The sequence below is a fragment of the Psittacula echo genome (assembly GCF_963264785.1).
Source record: "Psittacula echo genome assembly, chromosome: 1".
Classification (NCBI taxonomy): Eukaryota; Metazoa; Chordata; class Aves; order Psittaciformes; family Psittacidae; genus Psittacula; species Psittacula echo.
In genome coordinates this window covers 107,075,291-107,100,386 of record NC_137735.1, presented here as the reverse complement: position 1 = coordinate 107,100,386, position 25,096 = coordinate 107,075,291, and the positions used below count along the sequence as shown (strand labels likewise).

Genomic DNA, 25,096 nt, shown 5'->3' with positions numbered 1-25,096 from the left:
TAGGCACCTTTAATGTACTCATGTGGCAGTTATGCAGCAAATAACTCAAGGTTATTTTCTTTGGCAGCTATTTCAGAGCAAATCTTTGTGTAAAGAGTGATTTCTTTTCCTTGAACAATGGGCTGGATTCATAAAAAATATAATGGGTATGTTTGTTTTTCAATTTTAACAATTAGGAGGTATTTGTGTGTGTGTAAAAATAGAAAGTAGGAAAATAATTAATAGTTTTACTTACAATTAGCATATTTTGATACCTAGGAAACTAGAAGCCATTTCTATGCTTATTAAATGTGCATTGTCAACTTCAATTTTTTGAAAATTGCTAACTAAAAAAATAATTTTGGATGAAACATTGCTTAAGAAATACTTACTGAAATTAAAAGTAAACCCAGGCTTTAAAATATGTAGAACAATATTTGTGCTTAAAACCATAGAATAATTTGGGTTTAAAATCATTACCCCTTATCCTGTCACAACAGGTCCTATTAAAAAGTCTGTCCCCATCTTTCTTATAAGATCCATTAGATTTTTATAAGCTCACTTGTATAATAGTCTTAGCACTAAGATATGTGCTAGCCTTTAAGCAAAACTTGTGTAAAGATCTCTCATTGTGGAATTGGGCAGTCCAACTATATTCATGGATTCAAGAATATTCAAGGATTCAAGAATATCATGGCTGCACAGGACCGGATGTTTCAGTCTATCACAGCCAAAACTAGCAGTAGAGTTAAAGTAGTTGGGATCTATGTGCTCTGAAAGACCATGTGTTTGCAAGAACAGGGCTTTAGAGAGAGTCTGATTCAGTGTCCCTTGACTGTAATGAACATATTTCCACTGTTTTCAACTGATTTCAATCCAGTCCTTTCATCTTGGATGGAGATAGGAAATGGTGACCAAATTTAAGCAGGCATAGAACATAAGCAGGTACCAAAATATTTTTTTCAGATGATAACCTATGAATTGGTTTAGCTTATAAAAATGAGGAAATAAATGGGAAAGTCATAGAAATAAATAGCTAAATCATCCAATGACAGGAAGGGCAAGGCAATCCAAGTTGCCTATTAATTTTTATCATGAAAATGGGCTGTAGCCCAATTTTAATGGCTGCTGCAAAGGCCAGCTCAAATCTCCATTATTTACATGTCCACATTGTTTCCCACTCCTTCCCTAAGGATGTGGTCTATGGTGTGCAAAGCACGATGGCAATCCTTGCCTATTCATGAGGATCCTGTAAATTCTTTCTACTCCAGAACTGGAGTGTAAAGAACAGAGGGGAAAAATGCAATTATGAGCCAGTAATTATTATTGTATTTCTATTTGTTTATTAAATGGTATTGGCTTTCCAGCCTTGATATATGCAGATTCATAACAAGCCATTTGGTTCAAAACAGCAGGAATTGCCTGAAAGTAACAGTAGGAAGTACCTAGGGGAAGGAGTCAAACTGTTTTCATGTGACAGAAAACAGAGTACCCCCTGGGTTGCTTGAAAAGAGTCACTAATGTAGGATAATGACTGAAGAGTGTTCCTATTCTGAAGTAAGACCATGGTAATTTGTGTATATATCTGTTGTTTATTGCAAGTTGGGGTTTTTTGGTAGATCAAAAACCGAGCTGCAAACAAGGGAGAATTTCAGATAATCCTAAAATCATAGAATAGAATCATAGAATAGTTAGGGTTGGAAAGGACCTTAAGATCATCTAGTTCCAACCCCCCTGCCATGGGCAGGGACACCTCACACTAAACCATGCCACCCAAGGCCTGTCCAACCTGGCCTTGAACACCACCAGGGATGGAGCATTCACAACCCTCCTGGGCAACCCATTCCAGTGCCTCACCACCCTCTCAGTAAAGAACTTTCTCCTTAAATCCAATCTAAACTTCCCCTGTTTAAGTTTTAACCCATTACCCCTTGTCCTATCACTACAGTCCCTGAGGAATAGTCCATCCCCAGCATCCTTGTAGCCCCCCTTCAGATACTGGAAGGCTGCTATGAGGTCTCCACGCAGCCTTCTCTTCTCCAGGCTGAACAGCCCCAACTTTCCCAGCCTGTCTTCATACGGGAGGTGCTCCAGTCCCCTGATCATCCTCGTGGCCCTCCTCTGGACTTGTTCCAACAGTTCCATGTCCTTTTTATGTTGAGGACACCAGAACTGCACACAATACTCCAAGTGAGGTCTCACGAGAGCAGAGTAGAGGGGCAGGATCACCTCCTTCGACCTGCTGGTCACGCTCCTCTTGATGCAGCCCAGGATACGGTTGGCTTTCTGGGCTGCGAGCGCACACTGAAGCTGGCTCATGTTCATTTTCTCATCGACCAACACCCCCAAGTCCTTCTCTGCAGGGCTGCTCTGAATCTCTTCTCTGCCCAACCTGTAGCTGTGCCTGGGATTGCTCTGACCCAGGTGTAGGACCTTGCACTTGTCGTGGTTAAACTTCATAAGGTTGGCATCAGCCCACCTCACAGGTGTGTTGAGGTCCCTCTGGATGGCATCCCTTCCCTCCGGCGTATCAACTGAACCACACAGCTTGGTGTCATCGGCAAACTTGCTGAGGGCGCACTCAATCCCACTGTCCATGTCACTGACAAAGGTGTTGAACAAGACCGGTCCCAACACCGATCCCTGAGGGACACCACTCATTACCAGTCTCCAGTCGGACATCGAGCCATTGACCACAACTGTTTGCGTGCGGCCATGCAGCCAGTTCTTTATCCACTGAGTGGTCCGCCCGTCAATTTGATGTCTCTCCAATTTAGAGACAAGGATGTCATGTGGGGCAGTGTCTGACACTTTGCACAAGTCCAGGTAGATGACGTTCAACTGCTCTGCCCCTGTCCATCAGTTTCGTAGCCCCATCATAGAAGGCCACCAAGTTGGTCAGGCAGGATTTCCCCTTACTGAAGCCATGCTGGCTGTCACCAACCACCTTGTTGTTTTTCATGTGCCTTGGCATGCCTTCCAGGAGAATCTGCTCCAAGATTTTGCCAGGCACAGAGGTGAGACTGACTGGTCTGTAATTCCCTGGGTCATCCATTTTCCCCTTCTTAAAAATGGGGGTTATATTTCCCTTTTTCCAGGCGTCGGGAACTTCACCTAACTGCCATGATTTTTCAAAAGTGCCAAAGTATCATTCCTGATACTGAGATTTACTATTAATCTCATCTTTCTCATGACATTTTCTAAAATAGAACTGTCAATCCCCAAATAATTCAATCACATGAATGTTTTTGAAGTATTCCTTTTATTTTGAATATGTGTGAAAAGTTTGTTCAAAGTGGATCCAAATCTATCAATTTTATTAGATATGTTTCTACTGCATTTCACATGTTAGAGCAATGTCTGTATATTCATTCTGTATTTCCATATGTACAACTCACAGCTCAAATAATCCTAAACCCTCTAAAATTTCCTTGAAAAGAAGTTCAAAGATAAACCTCACCCTCCAGTAAGACACAAAGAGAAGGCTCAAGGTGACATAAGATGTGAGGGAATTGCTGGGGAAAAGAAGTGAAGTCCTACAGTAATTATGCATATACCCATGGCTTGCATGCATCAAAACCAGGTGTGTGATTTACTGTGATAACCAGGATAGCCTCATGTTTTGGGCAGGATTATAACTCAGTTGTTACAAATGAGAAACTGAGGCAAGAAGCAAGTCAATAAATTCCCAAGTTTATTAAATAATATTGTAATTGGGCATTTCTGTCTTTCTGTGCCTCACAAAAGTGAAGCTAATTGTACCTTCACACTTTGCCATGCAAAACAAATGATATAGAGAAAACCAGGGTATGTTACAGTGCAGCTCTCTTTTCTTGTCCCAAATGGAACTTGTCAAATGGCTAATCAGATTCTTTTTATCACCTAAATGGAATTTCCTCCCCCCACCATTTTGGTGCAAGTAATGAGTTATGAGTGGTGGTATGTGGCTTTTTTTTTTTTCATAAAATCTCTTCTACTATGAGTCTCTCCAGAAAGGTTAATATCCAAAAGATGTCTGGAAAAAAGTACTGAGCAGAAATATTATTTTTACTTTCATATATTTTCAAAGTCAAAACCAGAGCACAAATTCACAACAGGTGCTCTCATTCCCAGGATGCTGGAAAATTGTGAAGCTAAAAAAACCCCTCAGACCCCTAAAAAAGCCACAATTGTGATTCAAGGGGTGATATGGATGCTTTAGAGCTTAATGTTAGCATACAATCCGTGTAGCCTTTGAAAAAGGAGTTTACGAAGTGACTACATCATACACTGTAGTATCTTCACTAAATAGGTACATTCAAATGAAAAAATAAGACAATCTGTTTCCATTTTTGGAAAAATTTCATCAGGACTAACTAGATGATTTTTTTTTTTCAGACATGCTGAAATCAAACACAAGTTTTATTGTATTTGGAGACTATGGGACTAACACAAAGGAAGTTAAGATGTTCTAATGGTACCATTTTAGCTTTAGACTTTACTGATCCTCTTTATGCAACAGAATTATAATTCTCATCTTAAAAACTACATCTTTCATGATCAGGAAGATGAAATACAATCATGAGTCTCAGCAGCATTTTCTGAAGGGGATTGGAATTTAATCTCATAATAACTTGTGATAAACTGGCCCTGGTTTCTCTAACAAACTGTTATTCTGGAAGGTGAAAACTGCCTATTTTTTCAAAGTGTTTGGATATAATCTGATGATGGCAAGGGTACACAGTTTTAATAACTTCCCTCCTTATCAGGTGAAAAATCTAGGAAATAAATGTTTCAGAGACTTATTTCCAAGCTGTAGAAGTTAATTCTATGGGTAAATGAGTTCTAATTGCGAAGTGAGGTTCCCATATAATCCAGATGAAGCTGCTGCAAATTTTCCAGCCTGTTATAATATCCAGACAACTTGCCGCAGAATTTAGATGTGACTTATCATAAGTTACACTGGAATTTGTTTAAGAATATCATAATATTCTTATATTATTAGAAGAAAAATGTCCCTTTGCAGATACATTAAAATTCATGTTCATGTAGATGGCCAAGAAAACGGCACTGTATGTAGGATTTGAATGATATTATTCAGACAACTCATATACTATAGACAGTCTTTGGCAGAGGAAAAAGAACAGAAAAAAATGTAGAGGGAAGGTAAAAAAAAGTAACTTATTGTTTTTCACAATCTTTTACAATATTTCATTTCTAAATACTTAATAAATATCCTATTTCTTCAGTTCACTACCAGTATGATCTATACTAGCTGTGTTCTGTAAAAAATGTCTTCTTCTCTAGGCTCTGGAACTGTTATTGTGTTAGAGATTCTAATGTGATGGATTACAAAGAATTTCTGAAGAATTTTGGCATAAGTACAGACACAGTTAAAGAAAAAAGCATAGAAAATGAAGTTCCAGGTATGTACTCAGAAAAGAAGTGGAAACTTGTGTACTTCCCCTCTTTCCAGTTATATCATTAGAAGTATTCCTGTTGGCTTTGATGGATCTGGTTTGCAATTTTGTAGGACACTGATAGCCTCTGTTTCTCAGCAGAAACAACTAGGACAGGGAGGAAAAGAAAGCCAAGCCTTTGGCCTGGGAAATTCTACCAATGGTGTGTGAAAAGTGCCTTTGAAATCAAAACATTACATATTACATGGGACAAAATAAAGAATAACACCATTATAAGCTTATAAACCCCAGACAAAGATCTTGTTACTGCACGTTGGAATCTTATAGCACTTGGGAACCTCTGTTTTCACCCAGTATTCAATCATACTGAACGTTGTAGGTTCAGTAACTTTGTAATAAAGGACTTACACTCTAAGACAGTGGCAAATGGTGAACTTAGGTTGGGAAGGTCAGTGACCATAGGACATTTTTTGTCAGCATGTCTATAGTTTCAAGCATAGCAGCAACCTAACTTATTGGGGTATTGGCAATGTCTTTGTAGGCATCAACTCAAAGAAGGATGTTTGAGAAGTATTGATGGTCAGTAATTAAGTCAGTTTGTGAATGTGTAGGGACAGGTCCTCTCAAATGTAAGGGTCAGCATAAAATCAGATACAAAATGTATTTGTTTGAAACTGCAAGAACCAGACAGTCCAGGGTGACACAAGGGGTCATTCCTTAGTGAAGGGTGATTGGCATGGAGGACGTGGGCCGTGAAGACCTTTAAAATGAAATCATTAGCTTTTCTCTGGTTGTCATTGGTGAGAGCGGTATATGGTTGTTTTCCTCAAAGACAGAAAAAGCGTGTTTCAGGAATTCAGTTGCTGGATGAATGGAGGCAGTGAAGAGACTTAGTACAAGGCATTTTCTTCATTGCATATGTACACACATGATATTTTGGCAGTAGGATTTTTCAGAAGTGTGAGCCTACGTCCTGTTTTCTGCTGAGATAGAATTAGTTTTTTCCTAGTCGCTGGTACAGTACTGTGTTTTGGCTTTTGTCTGAGAATAATGTTGATACATTACTGCTAATTATTTTTTCATTTATTTTTGTTTAAAAAGAAGCATTTAAACTTACTTTTGCTGAAGAAAGCCAGCAAAGACTTACCTGTACTTTGCAGGCTAAAGAGCAGTAGCTTCAAAGACTGTCTCTTTCATTTCTACTACTCAAAATTTAGCACTTAATGAAGAGAATTACAGAAGAATAAACCAAAAATCTATCCTGGTCTAGAAAAGAAAAGCCAGAAGTACAGAAATCTGAATTATGATTATCCTTTTCCTGACAAAAAGTCTTTCCTTGGGTGGTAGGAGCTATTTTTGAACCAATTTTTAATAGATGGCCTGATGTTCAAAGGCCCTTAATACCAGCAGCTCACATTGGCTTCAGTAGAATCAGAAGAAGCTGAACCCTTTGGAAATCATTAAGTCAGAATATCTAGTATTTTACTAATACTTCCTTCTCACCATTTTATACAAGCATGGTGTGACTATATAGAGGTTGGTTTGTGCAGTACTATCAAAGATTGTTTTGAAACTATTACTAGAGGTAAATAGAAGTACCAAAAATAGAGTTGGTTTTTTTTTTTCCCATGTGGGGTACTGAAATTGTGGAAAATAATTTTATGAATTAAGGCTCCTCCTCCTTCCTAGTACTTGCTGTACCTAGCATTGTGCACGATTAAGCCTCTTAATTAACCCATCTAGTTAATGGGGCCTGAGATACAACTTCCCACTTGTTCCACAATACTATGCCTCAGACATTCAAAAACCTAGCTTGTGGGGTGCTCCTGCAGCCCTACTGTACTCACAGTGTCTTGAATTCACCTCTTACCCTCTGATTTCCAGTTTCATCTTTCGTCTACCCACTTTAAGAAGCAGACCTTTGTCCATGAAAAACACTTATGAAAAAATTACCAATCAACACTGATCTAAAAATAGATTCTAAAGTCATCCAGATAAATTAGTAATAACCTCTGTGGTTCATTTCTGTGGTGCATAACTGAGTGATATTTGCTTAATAAACATTAGTACACAAGCAAAACTAAATTGAAATAGAGCAGTTCTAAATGGAATTAAGCATTCACACAAATACTTTTCAAATATTTTGAGTAATATAAAGTATAGCTTTATTTAAACAGGAAGGAAGATCTGTGTTTAGCAGGACACTGAGTGGGCAGAGGGAACAGTGGAGAGTATACCCTAAGCACATACTCTTAGTGTATAACATTCTCAAAATGCCTGTGCCTTGTCTGTCACAGTGATTGCTGCTATGCTCTGAATCAAGCATAACAGATCCGTAGCAGAATCGTTATCCCAAAGAGTGTACATGCCAACAGCACATTAAGCAGAGCAGTATACAGCAAACCACCATTACAGCCTATCTGCAATAAATATTCCACAGAACCGGCTTGGGTTTGGTGGTGGTTTATTTGATGGGGAATCATTGAAGAGAGCTGTTTGCCTTACAGTAACGGAAGCTCTTCCAAGTATCATGGGAGCTAAGATGAGACAGTGAAATGGGAGTATATGAAGCAAATGGAAAAGAGCCTTTTCAAAGTCAATAGTTTTGTTTATCACCCAAAGTCTATAAGGACATTGTCCTCCACTTCCTGCAAATATATTTTTGGTGATGGATCATTCTGGAAACATATTGACAAACAGAGGGAGTCAGTTTCTAGTAGTACCTTCTGATATGAAATGTAATAAAGTTACCTGTAAAGATTATAAGTTATGTGTATTATGATTTAAAAGAAATATTAAATGAAAAATAACTACAACAAATGCACAGATTAGAGAACATAATTTTGAATACTGATCAAGTAGTTTTCTTGAAATACAAGAAAATACAAGAAAGTTGTATTTCAAACTTGGTTTAGTTTGTTTGTACATAAAGATTCATCAAGTTAACAGAAACATTCTATAAGTGTTTTAGATGGCTTTATTTCTTTGAAGCTGACAAAGCTGTGGACTTTGCTAAATCAGTTTTCTTAACAGCACTAATCTGCCAGAAAATAAAAAAGAAGGAACAGAAGCAGAAAGAACTTTTTCTACAGTCTTCACCAGTTAAGTGTGCTATGACAAAGTGCAGTCTGAATAGCACTAAGAAGGCATTTAAGGAAAAGGTAATGGAGTGTCATTGGTACTTCAGAATACATCAACAGGTGGAGAAGCAGAGCCAGGCATCATAGGAGAAGAAAACTGCCAAGCTTTGAGGCCAGTTAACTATATCAGCTTCTTTTATAAACAAATTCCATGCACAGGGCTTCCTGTTTGCTTTTACAGCTGGTTAGCAGAAGCACCAGTTCTGTTTCATTTTGTACATTCCAGTCTTGCTTATTAGAATAACAGCATTAAAAATGTATGTATTAGAACTCCAGATTCCTTAGGCTAAAACAAAGTGAGAGTACATCAAGGCTTGATGTCTAAAGTGCTTCATAATGTGAATTGCTAGATCACTCTGTCAGTTCAAAGTAAGTAATGACTTACACTGTGTAATGACTAGTTGTCATTGTCTGACAATTATTTTCTGACCTGCATGAAATAAATTATTAGTGAATAGGTGCTACTACAGAAACACACTTTTTTATGTGAGATGCAGGACTAGAATAGAGAGCAGAGATGGAATAGACATGGCAAATCACCCTTCCACATGCCCTTAAGTGTGATCTTAACTGAAGAGGGTTGGGGAGTGTGATGGTGGAACGTAACTGTGTTCCACATGCTTTCTGGGAAGGTGAAGAGAAAAATAGTTTTCCAACACTCACTCATATGCTTCCATGCCATGAAAATCCTAACTCTCTAAAAAAGGAGAAGCTGAGACTGTGCATTAACTTCATATTCTACTACAAACTCAATTATACAGACCTGTAGCTGTGTTTTCTCAGCCTTGAAAAGACAAGAGAGGAAGGACAAACAAGGCTATAGGGACGTTCAACATCTTGACCCCTTTTCATTTTGGTAATTTTTGATGTGGAGGTCGAGGCTCGGACTGGAAGCACATTACATCTCACCTGACAAGCCCTTCTAGTCCTTGACGTTTATTTTGGGCCTTCTAAAGTCTCTCAATACATTATCTTTACATTGTGATTTCAGCAGTTTTGAATGAACAATAATCAGCTTAGAAGCAGATGGGGTACTTGCAAAAAATGGCAGGGGGAGAAAAGCCTCAGGGATGCTCGCAGTATTCAACAACCCAGTGTGAGCTAACATTTCAGAAAAACAAACCAGTCTTCCTGTTGTTTCCTGAGCCTTATCAAAATCTGCAGTAAGTCAACTTTCAGGCATTTTACAAGTCCCATAAGCAAAAAAACATCCACATAGCTCCTTTGCAACAGTCCATGAATTAAAAAAAACCCAAAGAAATGTGTGATATGTTTATACCACAGCTATGTTAACTATTACATGTCTTCTAATGTTTTCCAGTATTCAGTGTGTTAATGATCTATTTTTAATAAAGAGAACTTTGTACTAGATTATACCATGGACGGTTTTAAAGTTATATTAAGACAGGTGTTATGAAGCAGTCAGATCCACCAGGTATTTTTAGCTCTGAATTCTGAGGCAGAGTTATTGTTTGAGAAACTTGTCTGACTTGTCATTTGAGAGTGTGTGATTGGGAATACTGTTTTGTAGTGAGCTTATTAATTAAACATCTGATGTTCAGAGCATGCCAGTATAACCTATTTGATCAGTTCAGAGAGACGAACATTCAGAAAGGTCTTGTAAAAAATGCATTATTGTTTTAAAAGCTTCATGAACTTGATTTTTCTGAACAAAACACCATAAATTGTATTCATTACAGCTGTGCTCAGCCTATAAGGACATTGAAAAAGCCTTCAGAGCAATTGATGTCAGTCAGAGTGGATTTGTGTCTCTGGGTTGCTTGGAGTCAGTCATAAATGGCTTTATATTTCCTTTACCAAATGAAACTTTTCAAGAGCTAATGAATGGGTAAGAATCATATTAGTTTCTTAGGGGACATTTTTTAGCAGTGCTGCCTTATAACTTTATTATTGGTTTTTGCGACTACCATCGTTAATTCATCTTGCTTGTGCCTGTATCGCAGTGTGTATGGCACAGTACATAAAAGCTGATATAGTTAGGTATAAAACCAGGGTTTTTTTTCAGTAAGGTATATAGTTTTAATGGAGTAAAAGCTTTAAGTTAGTGCTTGCTTACTTCTATTTGTTCACAAATTTCTATTTAGTTTCCTAAAGGGAGCATTCCTCTCTTGCATTCAAATGACTAGTGAAGTGGGATGGTGTGAGCTTGCTGGAAAAGCAGCTTTAAGACTCTTAGCACCATGTTCACATGGTGATAGTGTGACGCTACAAGCCTCTCCTTTTTAAATATGCTGGTGCAGTAAGTAAAAGAAAGGAAGAAGTGAGACTGAAGTGGATGAATGAAACAATGCTGAAAGCTTTCACTCTGCACTGCTCATTATCAGTCACTGAAAAAGATAACTGAAGGGACAATTCTGTGCCACATAACAAAGCAATTTTATACTTGGAAACTTGAATTTTAACTAAAATGAGGCAAAAATCTTTTGAACTGAGGTTTTGACATAGTAAATTTTTTTATTACAGCTGCTGCGAAGGTTGAGAAATCTTGCCAACTACTGGATTCAATTCAATGCACTTTTTTTTATTTTAACCAATCATCTTTGTAGCATTGTGACCAAAACTCAAATAATCCCATGGGCAGTATAGTGTACAGAAGATAAATGGACAGAAAACGTTTTCCAGCCCGGCCTCAAGGATCTAAGCAGACAGAGTTTAGGCCACAAGACATTATCCAAAATACAGTTTCCTGGCCATGATCACTTCAGCATATGCTGACTAGCTTCCCAAACTCACATTTCCTCTTTAAAGCCAAAATATCACAGAAGTGGATGTTTTTGTGGCTTTTGGTTAAATCTAGACCAGGATCTCTCATTATTAATCTTTTGTACTCAGAAACCATAAAGTGTGAGAAGACTGCCAGAATATACTTTATACTTGTTGGCAACAGTGCCAAGGGCATATGGGCAGAAAAAGGAAGAACAACTTAACTCTTGCACAACATTTGTACTCCAAAATATTACTTAAGCTTATAGTAGCAGAGCAAGGCACCCAAATCCTACAGTGTGAGGAGGCCAGTAACTAGATCATGCATTACTGCTTAATGATTCCATAATTTATAGTTTATCTATTTAATTTTTTGGAGCAATTGAATCATTCATGTAAATAACCAGTTATTTTTTTTTCTTTATATGCACTAGTTAGCTGTAAAGAGCTCAGTGCAGATATACATTTTATAGCAGCAGGTGCTGTATGAGAGTGTCATCTGCAGTAACCATATTGCTTTGTGCATTCAGCAGATAAATCTGATTTGCTTCTAGTCATTCACAGTGTGATATAACAAGGATCAACTATTACTTTGTAAAAAAATTGCTGCTATAGGTTTTTTTTCAATTAATGCCACTTGCTAGTATAAATCTTCAAGTAAATCTTGCTCTTAAGAGCAGTTGCATAATTGAAGGATTTCTGCATGTATTTTTTCACTGGAGCTTTCTCCACCTTTTGAAAAATATAGTGACATTTTAATGATGTAGTGAACAGAAATGTTCAAGCCTATGTATGCCATATCTCTTAGGTGATATTTCTCAGATAATGTCATTCAAAAGCTCCATCAGGTGAATGGAGCAACAGCAAAAGTTTGTCATAGGCATCTAATTCTAATAATGAAGTAACTTCATTGTGTGGCTGATAATAAATGTAGGAGTAATTGATGGGCAAGGGATATAATTTCAAGGTTTTTAAGATTCTATTTAAATAATATGACATGAGATGTGCTAGGGAGCTGTTTATAAGAAATAATACATGACAGCATTTTATGGTTGTTTCAGGTATTTACATCTCATGGGTTCCTGATATAAAATTCAGGGTCCATTGAAGTTGATGCAATTTTGCGTTCAACTTCAGCTAGGATTTCATCGTTGACTGGTTTAGGACCAGATTACCTATACACTTATCTCTCAGTGTATGTCCCCACTGCAGCAAGATCAAATACATCAGAGGCAAACCACTGAGGTGTACTTCATTCAAAGGACGTTACTCATCTGTGTCCCAAATTCCCTGATTTCCATCACTTCTATGCTTGAAAATTCTTTCACTTAGAACTAAAACACTGTGAGCTTGAGGTTATATATAGAGTTGCAGAAACTGAAGGAATTAATCTCAGAATATTTCACCATTCCCATGTGAGAAATATTTTGGTGATGTTTTGGAGCTTTCCTGTGGACTGTGTCCCTTCACAGGCTGAGGGGTATGAGTGAAGGGAATTTTTGTTGACAACTGTGAGCAAATCATACTTGACCAATATGAAGGCTTTGGGCTTTGCTGATGGAAGGCCTAACTTCTAAGACTCTTTTCTGATGGCTGCTGGGATTTCTAATTGATGAATTTTATTTATGATATGAGGTAAATAAATTTGTTCAGTTTGTCAGGACTTCGGTGAATATAATGTCAGCTAAACACACAGAGTATTTTCAGCAGCAGAGGTATTTGTAAACTTTTTGTGTTATCCTCATGCTTCTTTAATTTATGATTTGTATAAAAGTATCAGATGCTAAGGCACTGATGGCTAAAAATTTCTCAATGGGTTGTATTTTGTAAAGGATCCCTACGAGATGATACGTCACATGCTTTTACTAGGTATTCATTATGTTACAGCTCTAATCATTCAATTCTTTTGGAAGTATTCTCTTTTGTATTTGGACATAACCATAACCATACTTCCAAAAAGCCATGAGAATTTATTTCTATTACTTTAATAAATTAGCTGGCTTACTATAGTAGGTAAAATGATGGATTATCACTTACAAAAAAAAAGCATTTTTTTTCTGGCCCTATAGTGGAATCATCTTCCTATGCCTCAGTTATTTCTACCTATGGCATCTAAATATTGTATTTATTGCCCTTCTAGCACAGCTTGAAATCTGAGAGCCAGTAGTTTAACTATAAAGGGGGATTATTTTGAAATTAAAAAATAATAAAAATACTCCAAAGTCCTTCCTCGGATTTTATTCAAACTGATTTAGCTTTATCTAAATGGGGATTTCTTCAGTTTGATCCGTGAAACTTAATGCTGGGGAGCTCCTCCCCACCTCCCCTACTCCAGCCCCTTCGAAGGCCTGATTCATCCCTTTCCATGATAAAACCACAAGATTAATGTGCTGCAGTGACTAGCCGCAGGCAGAACTGGAAGAGCTCCACAATCCTTTACCTATCTGTAGAACAGGGGATAACCACTGCACCTTGTGGACTGATCAGTGGCACCACAAACGTAATGTCAGACCTTCACGCATCTGCATTAGTATTTCTTCCTAAGTTCCATTCAGCTCCCAGGATTTTGGCAATTGTCACTGCCAGTTTCTGAGAGGCAATTGTAGGGCGTCCAAGCAAGGTGGAAATTGAGAGGTCTGTTGCTCTGATTGACACAGCTTTGGCTGGTTGCTCATTTTCAGTTTCAGAATTGCTCTGTACAGTGTGATTTGAGTGATTTAGTAGACCATAGACATTTGAGTTTGAAGGGATCTCTGTTGGGGGCTCAAAATAACAGTTGTTATCTTGGCCTTAATTTTAAAGATCATCTGTTATTTCATACTGTTTGTTTCATATTCATTTATCCAAGAAAATAATCAGATATCAAATACCTATTCTTCCCACAGCTTTTTTTAATAACCCATCCCTCAAACGCATTGTTGGCAAAGCTCTTCCCTGCAGGGAATGAAATGGCTTCCATGGTGAAATCTAAATGCTAGCACTGCCTCTGTCTTAATTTACCTTGAGTCTTTGGTGCTTGGCCCTTCCCAGCCCCTCTTCTGGGCTCTGGTGCAATTGTGCTGCTTGTGCAATGGGAGATGCTCAGCCCCTTGAGCCACTGAGCCATGGTGCATGCACACTACTAACAGGCAGGACCACTGTAAAAAGTCAGGTTCCCCCCCCACCCATTAAATACTCTGTGCTGTCAGGTTGCAGTCAACCAAAGCCTGAATGCTGTGATTCTTGTAACTTGCTTTTCAGCTTTGTTGGCTGAGCTCAAGAAACTGCTGTGTAGTCCAAAAACTGGAGTTTTTTTGTAAAAGATCCAGGAAGCCTTGCATACCTCTTGGTAAATTTTTAACTTTGTCCTATGCATCCTGGATTAGCAAATGCTCTAAACACCATCTGCCACCATTTTAAGGAGCATTAGGAGTTTTAAAAGCTTATCTGAGATGATTAGAGTAGCAAGTCAGCACATTTCTGATAATATGTGAGGGGTGTAATTGCCTACAAAGCACCATCTGAAACAGCAGTGCGTTTACCCATGCTCATTAGAGCTTCCTACAGTACCATTCAAACTGAATAGGAGATATGTCAGTGGTTGGGGAGGGGTCATGGGATCAGGTCCTTCTTGATTTTAAAGTAATTATTCATGCAATATGATACTAGTTAACTTCTTGGGACTTTCAACATAGTTTAGCACTTCCAGTACTTTCAAAATTTTCAAATTTGGATACAATGAACATCATAACATTTAAAAAACCCAACATACTATTCCACTTAGTTTTTCTACAGTTATGTGTAAATAATGAGAAGGGATGCATTAAATACGATCTCATTCTAGACATCTGTAATGTCTACGCCTGAACTGCTCCTCCTAGACTCCATTTTATAGTCACTGGAGAGAAACAACAGGCAGGAATCATCTAATCAGTTTTAGATGTCTGTTTTAGGGTGAGATGAATCCTGTCCTGAAAGTGCCTGTCTCTCCCTAATGACCATAAAGGGAACTTAGAGTGATTCGCTCAGGTGCAGGCATGTACATTTTGTTAGATGAATTCTCACTTGGGGTCTAGCTCTTCCACAGCTAGATATTTGGAACTGAGAAAATAAGTTGGCTCAGTTTGCATATTTAGTAACAGAGAAAAGCTATGCAAGCTAACTCTAATTATGAACGTTGCACACATTGATATTATAATGATGATGTGATTTTCTAATTCAAAATTCTTCTTGAAACGTTTATAAGAAAACCTTTTAAACCAGTTTTCTTTTTTAGAAATCAGGCTTGGACTGAGAGCCACAGGTAAAATTGCTTGGCAACAATTCTTAGAAAAATTCCAGGATCCTGGGAGAACCTTTGAAAACAGGCAGACAATTCCTATGAGAAAAAAAAACATGAGGAGGTAGGGAGTTCCTTTTTTATGCAAGTAACCTGTGGAATACATATATATATATATATAAAATACAAAGTGTATCCATTCAATGGTCACCCTTGATTAAATTCAGTTAAAAAAATCTTTTGGCAATGCTTTCTGTAGGTGCACTCTTATTTTAAATCCTATCAAACTCTGAACCTTAATGAGTTGGTTTGTTCTTCCTGCTCTGAGAAGAAAATGATGAGCAAAAGAGGGTGAGACATGAAAGCATTGCAAAGACTGCCTTTTTTCCTCTTTCAGAGTAAATCCAGCTAGAGGAGGTGAAGCTTTGTCCAGTGAGTGACACTGTTCTTCAGAAGCTGTGCAGATACATCCAAGGTGCTTATCTTTCTTTAAAGCAGGGATTCCTTATGCTCAGCGAAGTAAGAGGAATTATTTTTAGGTGTTTCCTCAGTTAATTACTCTTACAGCTGAACATTTGTGTCTTATATATACTTCAAAGTAATCTGGTGGTTGCCAGCCTTTGTTTTCTCTTACCGCAGCAAGCGGAGTCTGGTTTTCAAGTTTCCTTAACATAGATATGTGCAACTGGGGACTAAATAATCTGTAACAACTTCTCTGATAAACAAAAATTATTGACCTCCTACAATTTCACTGAAATTCATGTTGGCCAGTTCTTTAATCATCCCTGTGGCTGCCTTTGAACCCCTGCTAGTTTTTCTGTTTGTCATGAAAAGTTATGACAGAAATAAGAATTGGTGCTTTCACAGAAGTTGCACTGCTACCAGAAAAAATAAGTAATATAACTTCTCAGATACTGTTAAGTGTTCCCCTGTTTCTATATCCAAGGATTGCCCGAGTCCCTTGTGCCTAACATCATAGTGGCAATTTACTTATGCTTCGATTATACATTATGACCTGCAAATCTTTAAGAGTAACTGCTCCTTGTAGTTAAGATCCCTCTTCTCTTCTGGCATATTTTCTCCATTTCTCATTGTAAGAATTCATTAGAAAGCTTATTCTTTCCTTGTGCTTATTCTTCCTAGTCATGCTGTTCTCTTTGTGGTTTGTTCTCTTTATCATTTTAACATTCCATTTATCTTTCACTTATCTATGGTAGTCTCACGTTTTAAAGCTTCTGGGTTGTTTTTTTTTCAAGTTATTTGTATATGTATTTATGTATATATGTATATAAATATTTATATAGAAAGGAAGAGACATGTTTACTCTGTTAGAGACACATGTATATGTGCATGGGTGCATAAAAAGGACATATAGCAGAGGGCTAAAAATCAGCCCCTACAAGCCTGCATTAGAAACAGGCCTGCTTGAGAATGAGTTATTATCTACAATTCCATTTGAAGGTTTCTGTTATCTGGTTCTGTTATCTATCACACCTGTTTGATATCTGTCATTTGTATCCACAGTGCTCTCCTTTCTAAGTCAAAATGGCATGCCACTAGGCGTAAGTAAAGTGTACCATTGCCTTAGGCAGCAGATTGCCCCAGGACAGTAGTGCAGGCAGGGCCCCAACGCCTGTTTTGCCTCTGCTAGAGTCCTGGACAGCCCTATTAGCCGCTGCTTCCGAGAGAGGGATCTAGATGTGTTAATTCGCAGCTGTTGGCATCCCCATGTTGACTGGTACCACTGGTTATTTCATGTTAGGCATTATATCCTGATTATGCAGGGTTAATCTCCAAACCTGGCTCTGTGTTTCCTCTCCCCACCATTCCTCCTGCTCAGGGCTGTCTCTAGGCCTAAGTGAATCGCCTCCTCTCGATGCCTACAGCAGTCTGTCATGAAGTGTGGTAGCTCCCGGAAAAGCTGGTTTCCTTATCGGTAAAATGAAATGTGATAACTATTGGCTTTGACACTTAGTGAAGAGGGAATGCAATGAATAAATGTTCAGTCTCACATGATCAACACAAGAAAAGTCTTCTTGGATGTCATATTCCTTTTCACACTAAGATCTGCATAACAATATTTAGCAAATACTATTCTCCTGCTAAGCTGCTGTATGCAATAGTTCAACAGAACAATGACCTCACCAGTGAACTCATTATTAATGTCTAAACATATGTGAATTTGTAACATTCCTAAATATTTATGTAACTGTGTGAGTGGGTATTCAGCTATTGTGCAAAACCCATGTAAACCAAGTATGTCTTAGAGTTAACAAGCTTCTTGCTCTTTTCTTTTTTTCAGGAGGTAGAAATAGATTTGAACTTGAATGTCTTCTGTTCCAGGACTTAAATATATCCATGTTCTTATCTAAAAGTTTTTAATAGATTCATGCAGCATGCTCCTGATTCTTCATCACATCACTGCCCAGCCCACATGCAACTGCCTGCTCCTTTTTTCTTCTGATGTTTTTTCGGAAGTGCTCTTGATGTGTTGGCATCTAAAATGCTACAGGTCCTGACCTGTTAAGCCATATTCTGAAAACAAAATCCCAACCTAGTAGCAGTGTTTTCTAATGTGCACGCTATAAATGTAATGTTCCCTGTAACTATACTACAAATTTGACTTTAAAATGTTGAACCACATTGATGTTTTATAATAGGATGAATGAAGCACCCTTTGATGTTCTTCCATGAATCTTGCAATATTTTGTGATTAACTTTAAAACTCAGATCCTAGAAAAAAAATTGTTATACAAGTGTTTCAACACTAAAGAATTAATAATTAAACAACTTCTCTAGCATTCTAGAATGTTTTCAGAAAGTTTCTTCATATATTCTGAAACACAAACAAAAAGTCATTAAAAATTATTTCCGTGGGCAATATTCAATATAAATTAGTTGAGCTTTTTTAAAAAATAAGAAATATCATTACTGTATGTAATTTTTATACATACCATTATATGGACTGCATTTTTTGATAGTTCTTGTTATTGATCAAAATGTCATGCCACAGTCACCTAAGGCATTGGCATTTGTGTCATTTGAAGATGTGACATCAATTTTTATTATAAATTTCATACTGTTGCACCTCCTGCAAATTTAGAATTTTAAAATCACGGTATCAAGTTGTAATTTTTTACCTGCATTATTTAATTGATTGGGGTTTTTTTGGGGGGGTTTTGGTCTCTTTTAAAAGGAGATTTCTCACCTCGGGGCAAGGAATTCGAGTATTGGAAAGTCTTCTAACTCAAGTCTTTAAATGCATCAGGTTCATGAAAGAAATTAAACTGTTTCTCTCTTGTACTGAAATGTGGCCTCAGGCAAACTTTAGTGTTCCTAGCATTATAAAATGTTTAAAGGAATATACCAAGTGTTTTTAATATTGTATCTAAATACTACAGAACATTAATACTTATTTAACATTACATGGTGAAGGCGACTGATTGGTTGTGATTGACATTTAAATTAAAGATAGGCATTAATATGTGCAGGATAAGGTTACACCTTAATCTGAGATACAGCATTTTGAAAAATAAGACAGGTGTCCTAAGTGTCTACATCCAAATATACTGCTTAGCAATAAGTATACATCCCCATGGTCGCTGTCCACCCAAGAGAAATCAGAGCTGAGGCACATATCTTCTGATAAAGGGATAAAATCAGTGTGATAGATAAAGTTAATGAGAATCAGAACTGTGTAGTAATTATTATAAGCTCGTATTATATAATATAAACAGAGAGTGCTATCATGTATTTGCAAAAGGTTGCTCATCTGACAGGTAGACTAGAACTTAAATATGGTACTGACAATGTTGAGCCTACTGTGGCATAGTTCTCTCCAGTTTCAAAAGTACCTTCATCCGACTTTTCCTAGACTTGGGATTGCCTTTTCATGTTTAGTTCTGGATTATGAGCTTCTGATAAGAACGGTCTATCCTTACCAGTTCTGGGGCCCTCATGATGTACAGAACTATACTAAAATGCCTTTTTGTCAGTTTTGATGGAATGTCATCATATGTATGTCCCACACACTGGATTGCATGATCATCTCTTTAGTGGACAAGCTGGATTTTTTTATTACTTTGATTTGCTACATATTGCTCTTCCTAAATTGTGACTCTGTACTTCTAAATTGAACGAACAAATAATAGAGTAAAAAATTAAAACGCTCAGTCTGGTTGACAGAAGCGAAAGGAGCACTGGGCATATCTTCAGGAGTACTATCGGCATTTTTTATTAGATGTTTTTATATAGATGATATATCACAATCCCTTTCTAATATAATTACATAAAGACTGTTCCTTTAAGCTCTGCAGTATTTCATGTATATACATACATATATGACCACAAAAAGAAATCACCTAGCAATTTATAGGAAAACAAATCAGTTTAATACATTGCAGTAGATAATAATTACGCCTACAGCATTCAGGACATGATTCAGTAATGCACTTTACTACATTATTTTAATTCATTTATTGGACTGGAGCATTACTGAATGAAATTGTTTACAAAGACAGAGGTACTGGAAATGGTGGAAAAACAGGCAGAAGAATTATTTAATTCCCAGCATCTGGAGCCTCCCACAATGAAATAAACATTTGTGAGAATGGTTTATAATTATACATAACATCATGATTTTTTTGTAGGAATAGACCAGTACATCCCCAGTTATATCACTAATGCTGGACTGACTGACTTAGGTAATGGTTTGGGCAATAAAATTAAATTTTTTTTGGTAAATAAAATTGAACTTGCATGTATCCAAATAAGCAAATGAAATCTGCTTAATAAATCCTGATGTTGCATATCTTAAGTTTCCCATATTATCTAAGGTTTGAACAGATGTAATATATTTTTATCAAAACAGATATTTCATCTTCATGGGTAAGATCTAGACATTCTGCACAATTGTTTCTTGTAAAGTACAAGCTGTCAGACTCCCTAACTTATTTACTGGGGGAGGTAGGTATATTATCAGGTTTTGCTTCCATATGATTTAATGTAGTGACAGCAGTCTCTAAAGAAAATTCAAATACCAGCTAGTAGTTTCACAAGACCATTATCTTTTGATTGCCAGACTTTAAAGTGTTTCCCAGACCGACTGATGAAGTAAATAATTGCTTATCCTCTATATTATTACTGCCACCCTGGATCTCTGTGGGGGACTAAAGGGAAACGGAATTTTCTTAGGGTGAATTTTATGAACAGAAAGATATTTGTCTAGTGCTTAGCCAGGAAAACTGAATCACTGAAGGAACTATTTACTCCTAATTTTTCTGTTATTGTTCCAAAGCCTTTATTCCACTTTCTTCTTTTCTCCTTATTATCTTTCCTCAGGTTTCTTCAGAGAAAATAAAGAAACAATTAAAAAAAAAAAAAAGTTCAGGAACAAAATTGAAATTATAAAATGCAATAGACAGTTGAAGAAAAGAGTTGGTACAAACCCATATTTAAAACTTTCTCACATAATTTCTGGATATTTCTTGCCATGAGAATTGAGAGAAAAAAAACATGCCCTAAGTGCAGCAAAATAACAACAGCCTGTTTCTCCTGCATAAAGACATTCATTACCCATTACCTTACAGTCCAAATGAGTATCTATTGGCATGATAGTGTGACAGGGCACCAGGCCCTGGATTTCTGATTCTTTCTGAAAGCTAACTGACTCTCAGAAGCCAGGTCAAGAATGTCAATAGACCTAGCGCAGCAGCATACCTGATTTAAAGGATGCATAAACAGGTACAAAGGAAGGGTAAGAAAAGAAAGGAGGTCCAACAACAGTTGGTCTCAAGTATTTCAAGTTAACCGTCAACAGAATTTCTCAGTGCTCACCATGTACTTATAATTGTATCTGTAACTGAAATCTCTGTAAGGACCCAAGTGTTTGCATTTACTCTGGCCTTACAGACTCATGGATGACATCTGACAACTGCAACCTTAGAAAAAGCTGTGCTCAGAATATAAAATGTTTAGTTGAGATTTTGGTTGTTGCTCTGAAGTTAATAATGAAGAAAATCCTGCCACAGATGTGACAGCACATCTGCCTAATAAATTTAGGTTCATGTGTCATCTATGAATATGCCGAGAGCTGTATTAGAATCTAATAACAGACATTACTTGATGGACTTTTGTGTGGACTTAAGGCAATGGTTGAAATACATGCTAACAGCAACTTAGATTCAACTTGACTCAGTTTACTCAGATCCAGCACGTATTGAGTCAGACACAACTTTGTGTGAACACTGGTTAGAGACCAGATAAGGCATGAAATGCAGCTCAGAAACTGACCTGAATGTGAGCTGGTCTGTGAGAGGTAAGTTTACGTATCCATTTGCTTGTAGCACAGCTTATCAACAAACTAAATAATCTAACCCAAGGTAATGGAAACATCATTTTAGCTTCATTCCCATAGTTTTAGCCTTCCATCCAACAAGTATTCCACTTGTAAGTTCACTGGGAACTGGAGTATATTCAGGCTATTGAAACAGCTATAGGGTTGTTAGTTATTGTAGGCCAGGATGATCTGTGAGTGTTGAATGGCATGTTGGAATCAGCATTTCTTTAGTAAATGTTATGTCTTTTTTACGTATGCTTTCTTTTTTTGTCTTAGAAATGAGATGGGAAGATCAGAAGAAATTGCTTTCATCATCTTTTACGTAACTTGGTGTTTCAAATGAAAAATAAAGACTTCCAGGATTTAATTGAGATAATTGATCCAGAACAGACTTGATACCTTGATTACCATAAATTTTTAGGCTTGTTTGAAGAAAAAGAATTAGTAGAAAGTATTTACTTTTAATTCTCTAATCATAACCTCTTTTATAATGGCTGTGGCAAAGCTGGATTATGTTCTGGTAAATTTTTATGCTCTGCATACCGTTGTTGTCAACATTAGTAAGGTCACATTTATTCCAACAATGGAATAACCATAACCAGCACTTCAAGATTATTTTTTTTTCTGAAGCATCAATTGGAAAGCAATCTCATGCTTTTACTCCAGCAAAATCACTAGCTCACACCTGTGCATACAGCAGAGGAAGAACAGTAGTAGCACTTCTTAGCTTTCAGCTGTCAGATCTGTTTTGCCAGTATATTGCTGTTTCTTGTTTTATCCGGTTTTTTTATAATATATCTTGGTTCAAAACATATGCTATACTACACAGACATTGCATATATTCTGGGTACAGCTTTGACACCTTCTGAATTTGCAGTCATCTTACAATTTTTTTTCTTTAGAACCATTCACTGGAGGTACAGAGCGGTTTTACGCTGTGCATTGTCCATTTCTTTTGACAGAAATAAATCAATATATTTTTGCTTACTGAATTATTGTAAGAAGCAAGTCAATCTCCAGTTTGCAAATCTACTTCTTAATATTAAGAAGCTGCTCATAATTTTCAGTATCAACTTTTAGATTTGCATTAGTATGCCAACTGACTAACTTCACATTTAGTCTTAGGTAGTCTGGATAGTGTTTATGAGAGATACCAAAGGAGCACATTAATGTAAAAAGAGATACTAGATGCACAAAAAGAAGGTCCCATTAAACAGTCCTGAATGGTGTGCATTGCTTTGAAACACTTTGGTTTTAGGAGCTGAAACAAGCTGCTTTCCACTCTGATAGATCAACAACAGCAACATTTGATGTAGCAGCTCAAGTCCCTTTCAGCTTGTTTTGAGAAGAATAATGGTATGGTTGAAATTCTGGGGCAAACTTTAGTAGCTGTAAAATTAGCATGCTGGAAAAAATGCAAATGCTGACAGTGCCTACATGTGCCACTGATGTGCACACTAAGTGGGATTTACAAATTAAGCTGGTTAGACTCCAATTAGAGGTGTACACAGATTATTAGTCATTTTCTCGTGGAAAATAAGCATCCCAGATGATGTAAATGCTAGCATGAGGGAAGGCAGGTAAAGGAATGTTAAGCATCACAAAACATTGTCACCTTGGGATGAAATACCACCAGTGATGGCACAGTAGCCACACATGATCTTGGCAGTTGTGGTTTCACACACAGGAAGTGATTCTGCCAGAGGAGTAGGTCTGTTCTGGGCTCTGTGGCTGGGTTTGTACCCTGCTCTTTATGAAAAGTAGCTACGAATAAGCCTAAGTGTCTGTGAATTCTTTTGTTGTGTGACTGAGTAGTGATGCCAGCTCCATCAGTATGGCTCTCATCCTGTAGAAAAGGCAGATTAGAGGTTGTATTAATAAAAGAGGACAACATTTTCAAGAAATCTCTTCATTTTTATCATTCCTCTAGGAAATTATTTGGTCAGAGGAATCTTAAAAGCAGCAACAGGCAGATTCAGAACCTGGAATCAGCCTAGGTCCCTAGTCACGTAAGACAACCCAAGGGGCATCTCAACATCCTTCCTTTCACCTGAAAGCTTGCATAGTACAGTGTTTGGTCAGAACTTCAGTTATGATGAAATTTTTTGTCAAAATGGGATCCTGCTTTTGTTTCTTCTCAGAAACTTCTGTTTTTAATATACTCAATTTGCAAGTGAAAAACACTTTTACTCTAACTGCTAGTGCTACAGACAGATCCTAAAGTGAGTTCAGTAAGCCAGATTTTGTCATTATTTTTCCCCTGTGCAAGCCCATTTTCTTCAGGTTATGCCCTGAGTAAGCTGAGTGCCACTTGCAATTCACTCAGTCCTTGTGGATTTTGTTTTAGAGGACTGAGGGGAAAAACAGAAAAAACTCTGTGTTAGTATCAGTCAGTATACATGACTCTTCAATCACTTAAAGAAGCAGATGTATGAAGTGAGATATATGCTTTCTTGACGTCACTTTTCAGTCAGTTTTCAGAACAAATATTTTCAAGGGTAAATTTTGGGCCTAATGTTGCATCATGCTTTGAAGTTAGTACACTAAAATTATTTTAGTTGAACATAATTTTGTTTTAAATTAGATGGTTCATGAATACCTTACTGAAAGAAACCAAGCAAAGAAGCACACTCTTCTTGTAGCTTATAATACTGTAAGTGGTTGCATATTCATTTTCAGTAACTTTTGGTCTTCCAATATTAGATTTATCATTTCAGTACATTTTTTCATGTGGTAATGCTGACATAGTTTAACCTCAGTGACCTTCTTTTTTCTTTCCTTCATTACTAATTTATTTGATTGTTAGGTGGGAAAGATCCTTTCAGATGAAAACACAGAAAACTGGAAAGATTTCCATAAGGCTTTGCAGTCCTATGATCCTAAGTGTACTGGCACTATTAACAGAAGTCATCTAAGAGAAGTCCTGCAGGTGTGTTGTCCCTCTTTGTCAGATCCACAATATATGAAGTAAGTTGATGATGTCTGCATTCTAACAGATTTAATGTAATTTCTTTTCTTATCGTATCTTTCTTCCTGTCTTTTAATATAGCAGCTATAGCTGAAGGCATTAAACATTTTGGTCTGCCTTAAGCATACAGAAAAGAAAAGATTGTTGGAAAAGATCACTATTCCTCATATAATCAGCTTGTAAATAAGTTATTTATTTTCATAACAATTCCATGTTGGAAACTCTTGGGAGTTTGACAGTATTTCAGCATTTCAAAGGTGAAACAAGCCTTTTTTACAAAGGAAGAACTGA

At 37.1% G+C, this 25,096-nt stretch overlaps 1 protein-coding gene across 1 annotated transcript in view; it reads left to right on the top strand.

The window, feature by feature from the left end:
* The window catches only part of EFCAB6 (EF-hand calcium binding domain 6), a gene marked incomplete at both ends in the record, with an annotated part of 111,726 nt that overhangs the window by 20,259 nt on the left and 66,371 nt on the right, over positions 1-25,096 (top strand). The window contains 8 exon segments of the mRNA XM_080609804.1: positions 10,219-10,367; positions 15,505-15,624; positions 15,938-16,019; positions 17,041-17,062; positions 20,150-20,203; positions 22,190-22,230; positions 22,234-22,281; positions 24,644-24,804. Of these exon segments, the coding sequence (XP_080465930.1) occupies positions 10,219-10,367; positions 15,505-15,624; positions 15,938-16,019; positions 17,041-17,062; positions 20,150-20,203; positions 22,190-22,230; positions 22,234-22,281; positions 24,644-24,804 (677 nt within the window).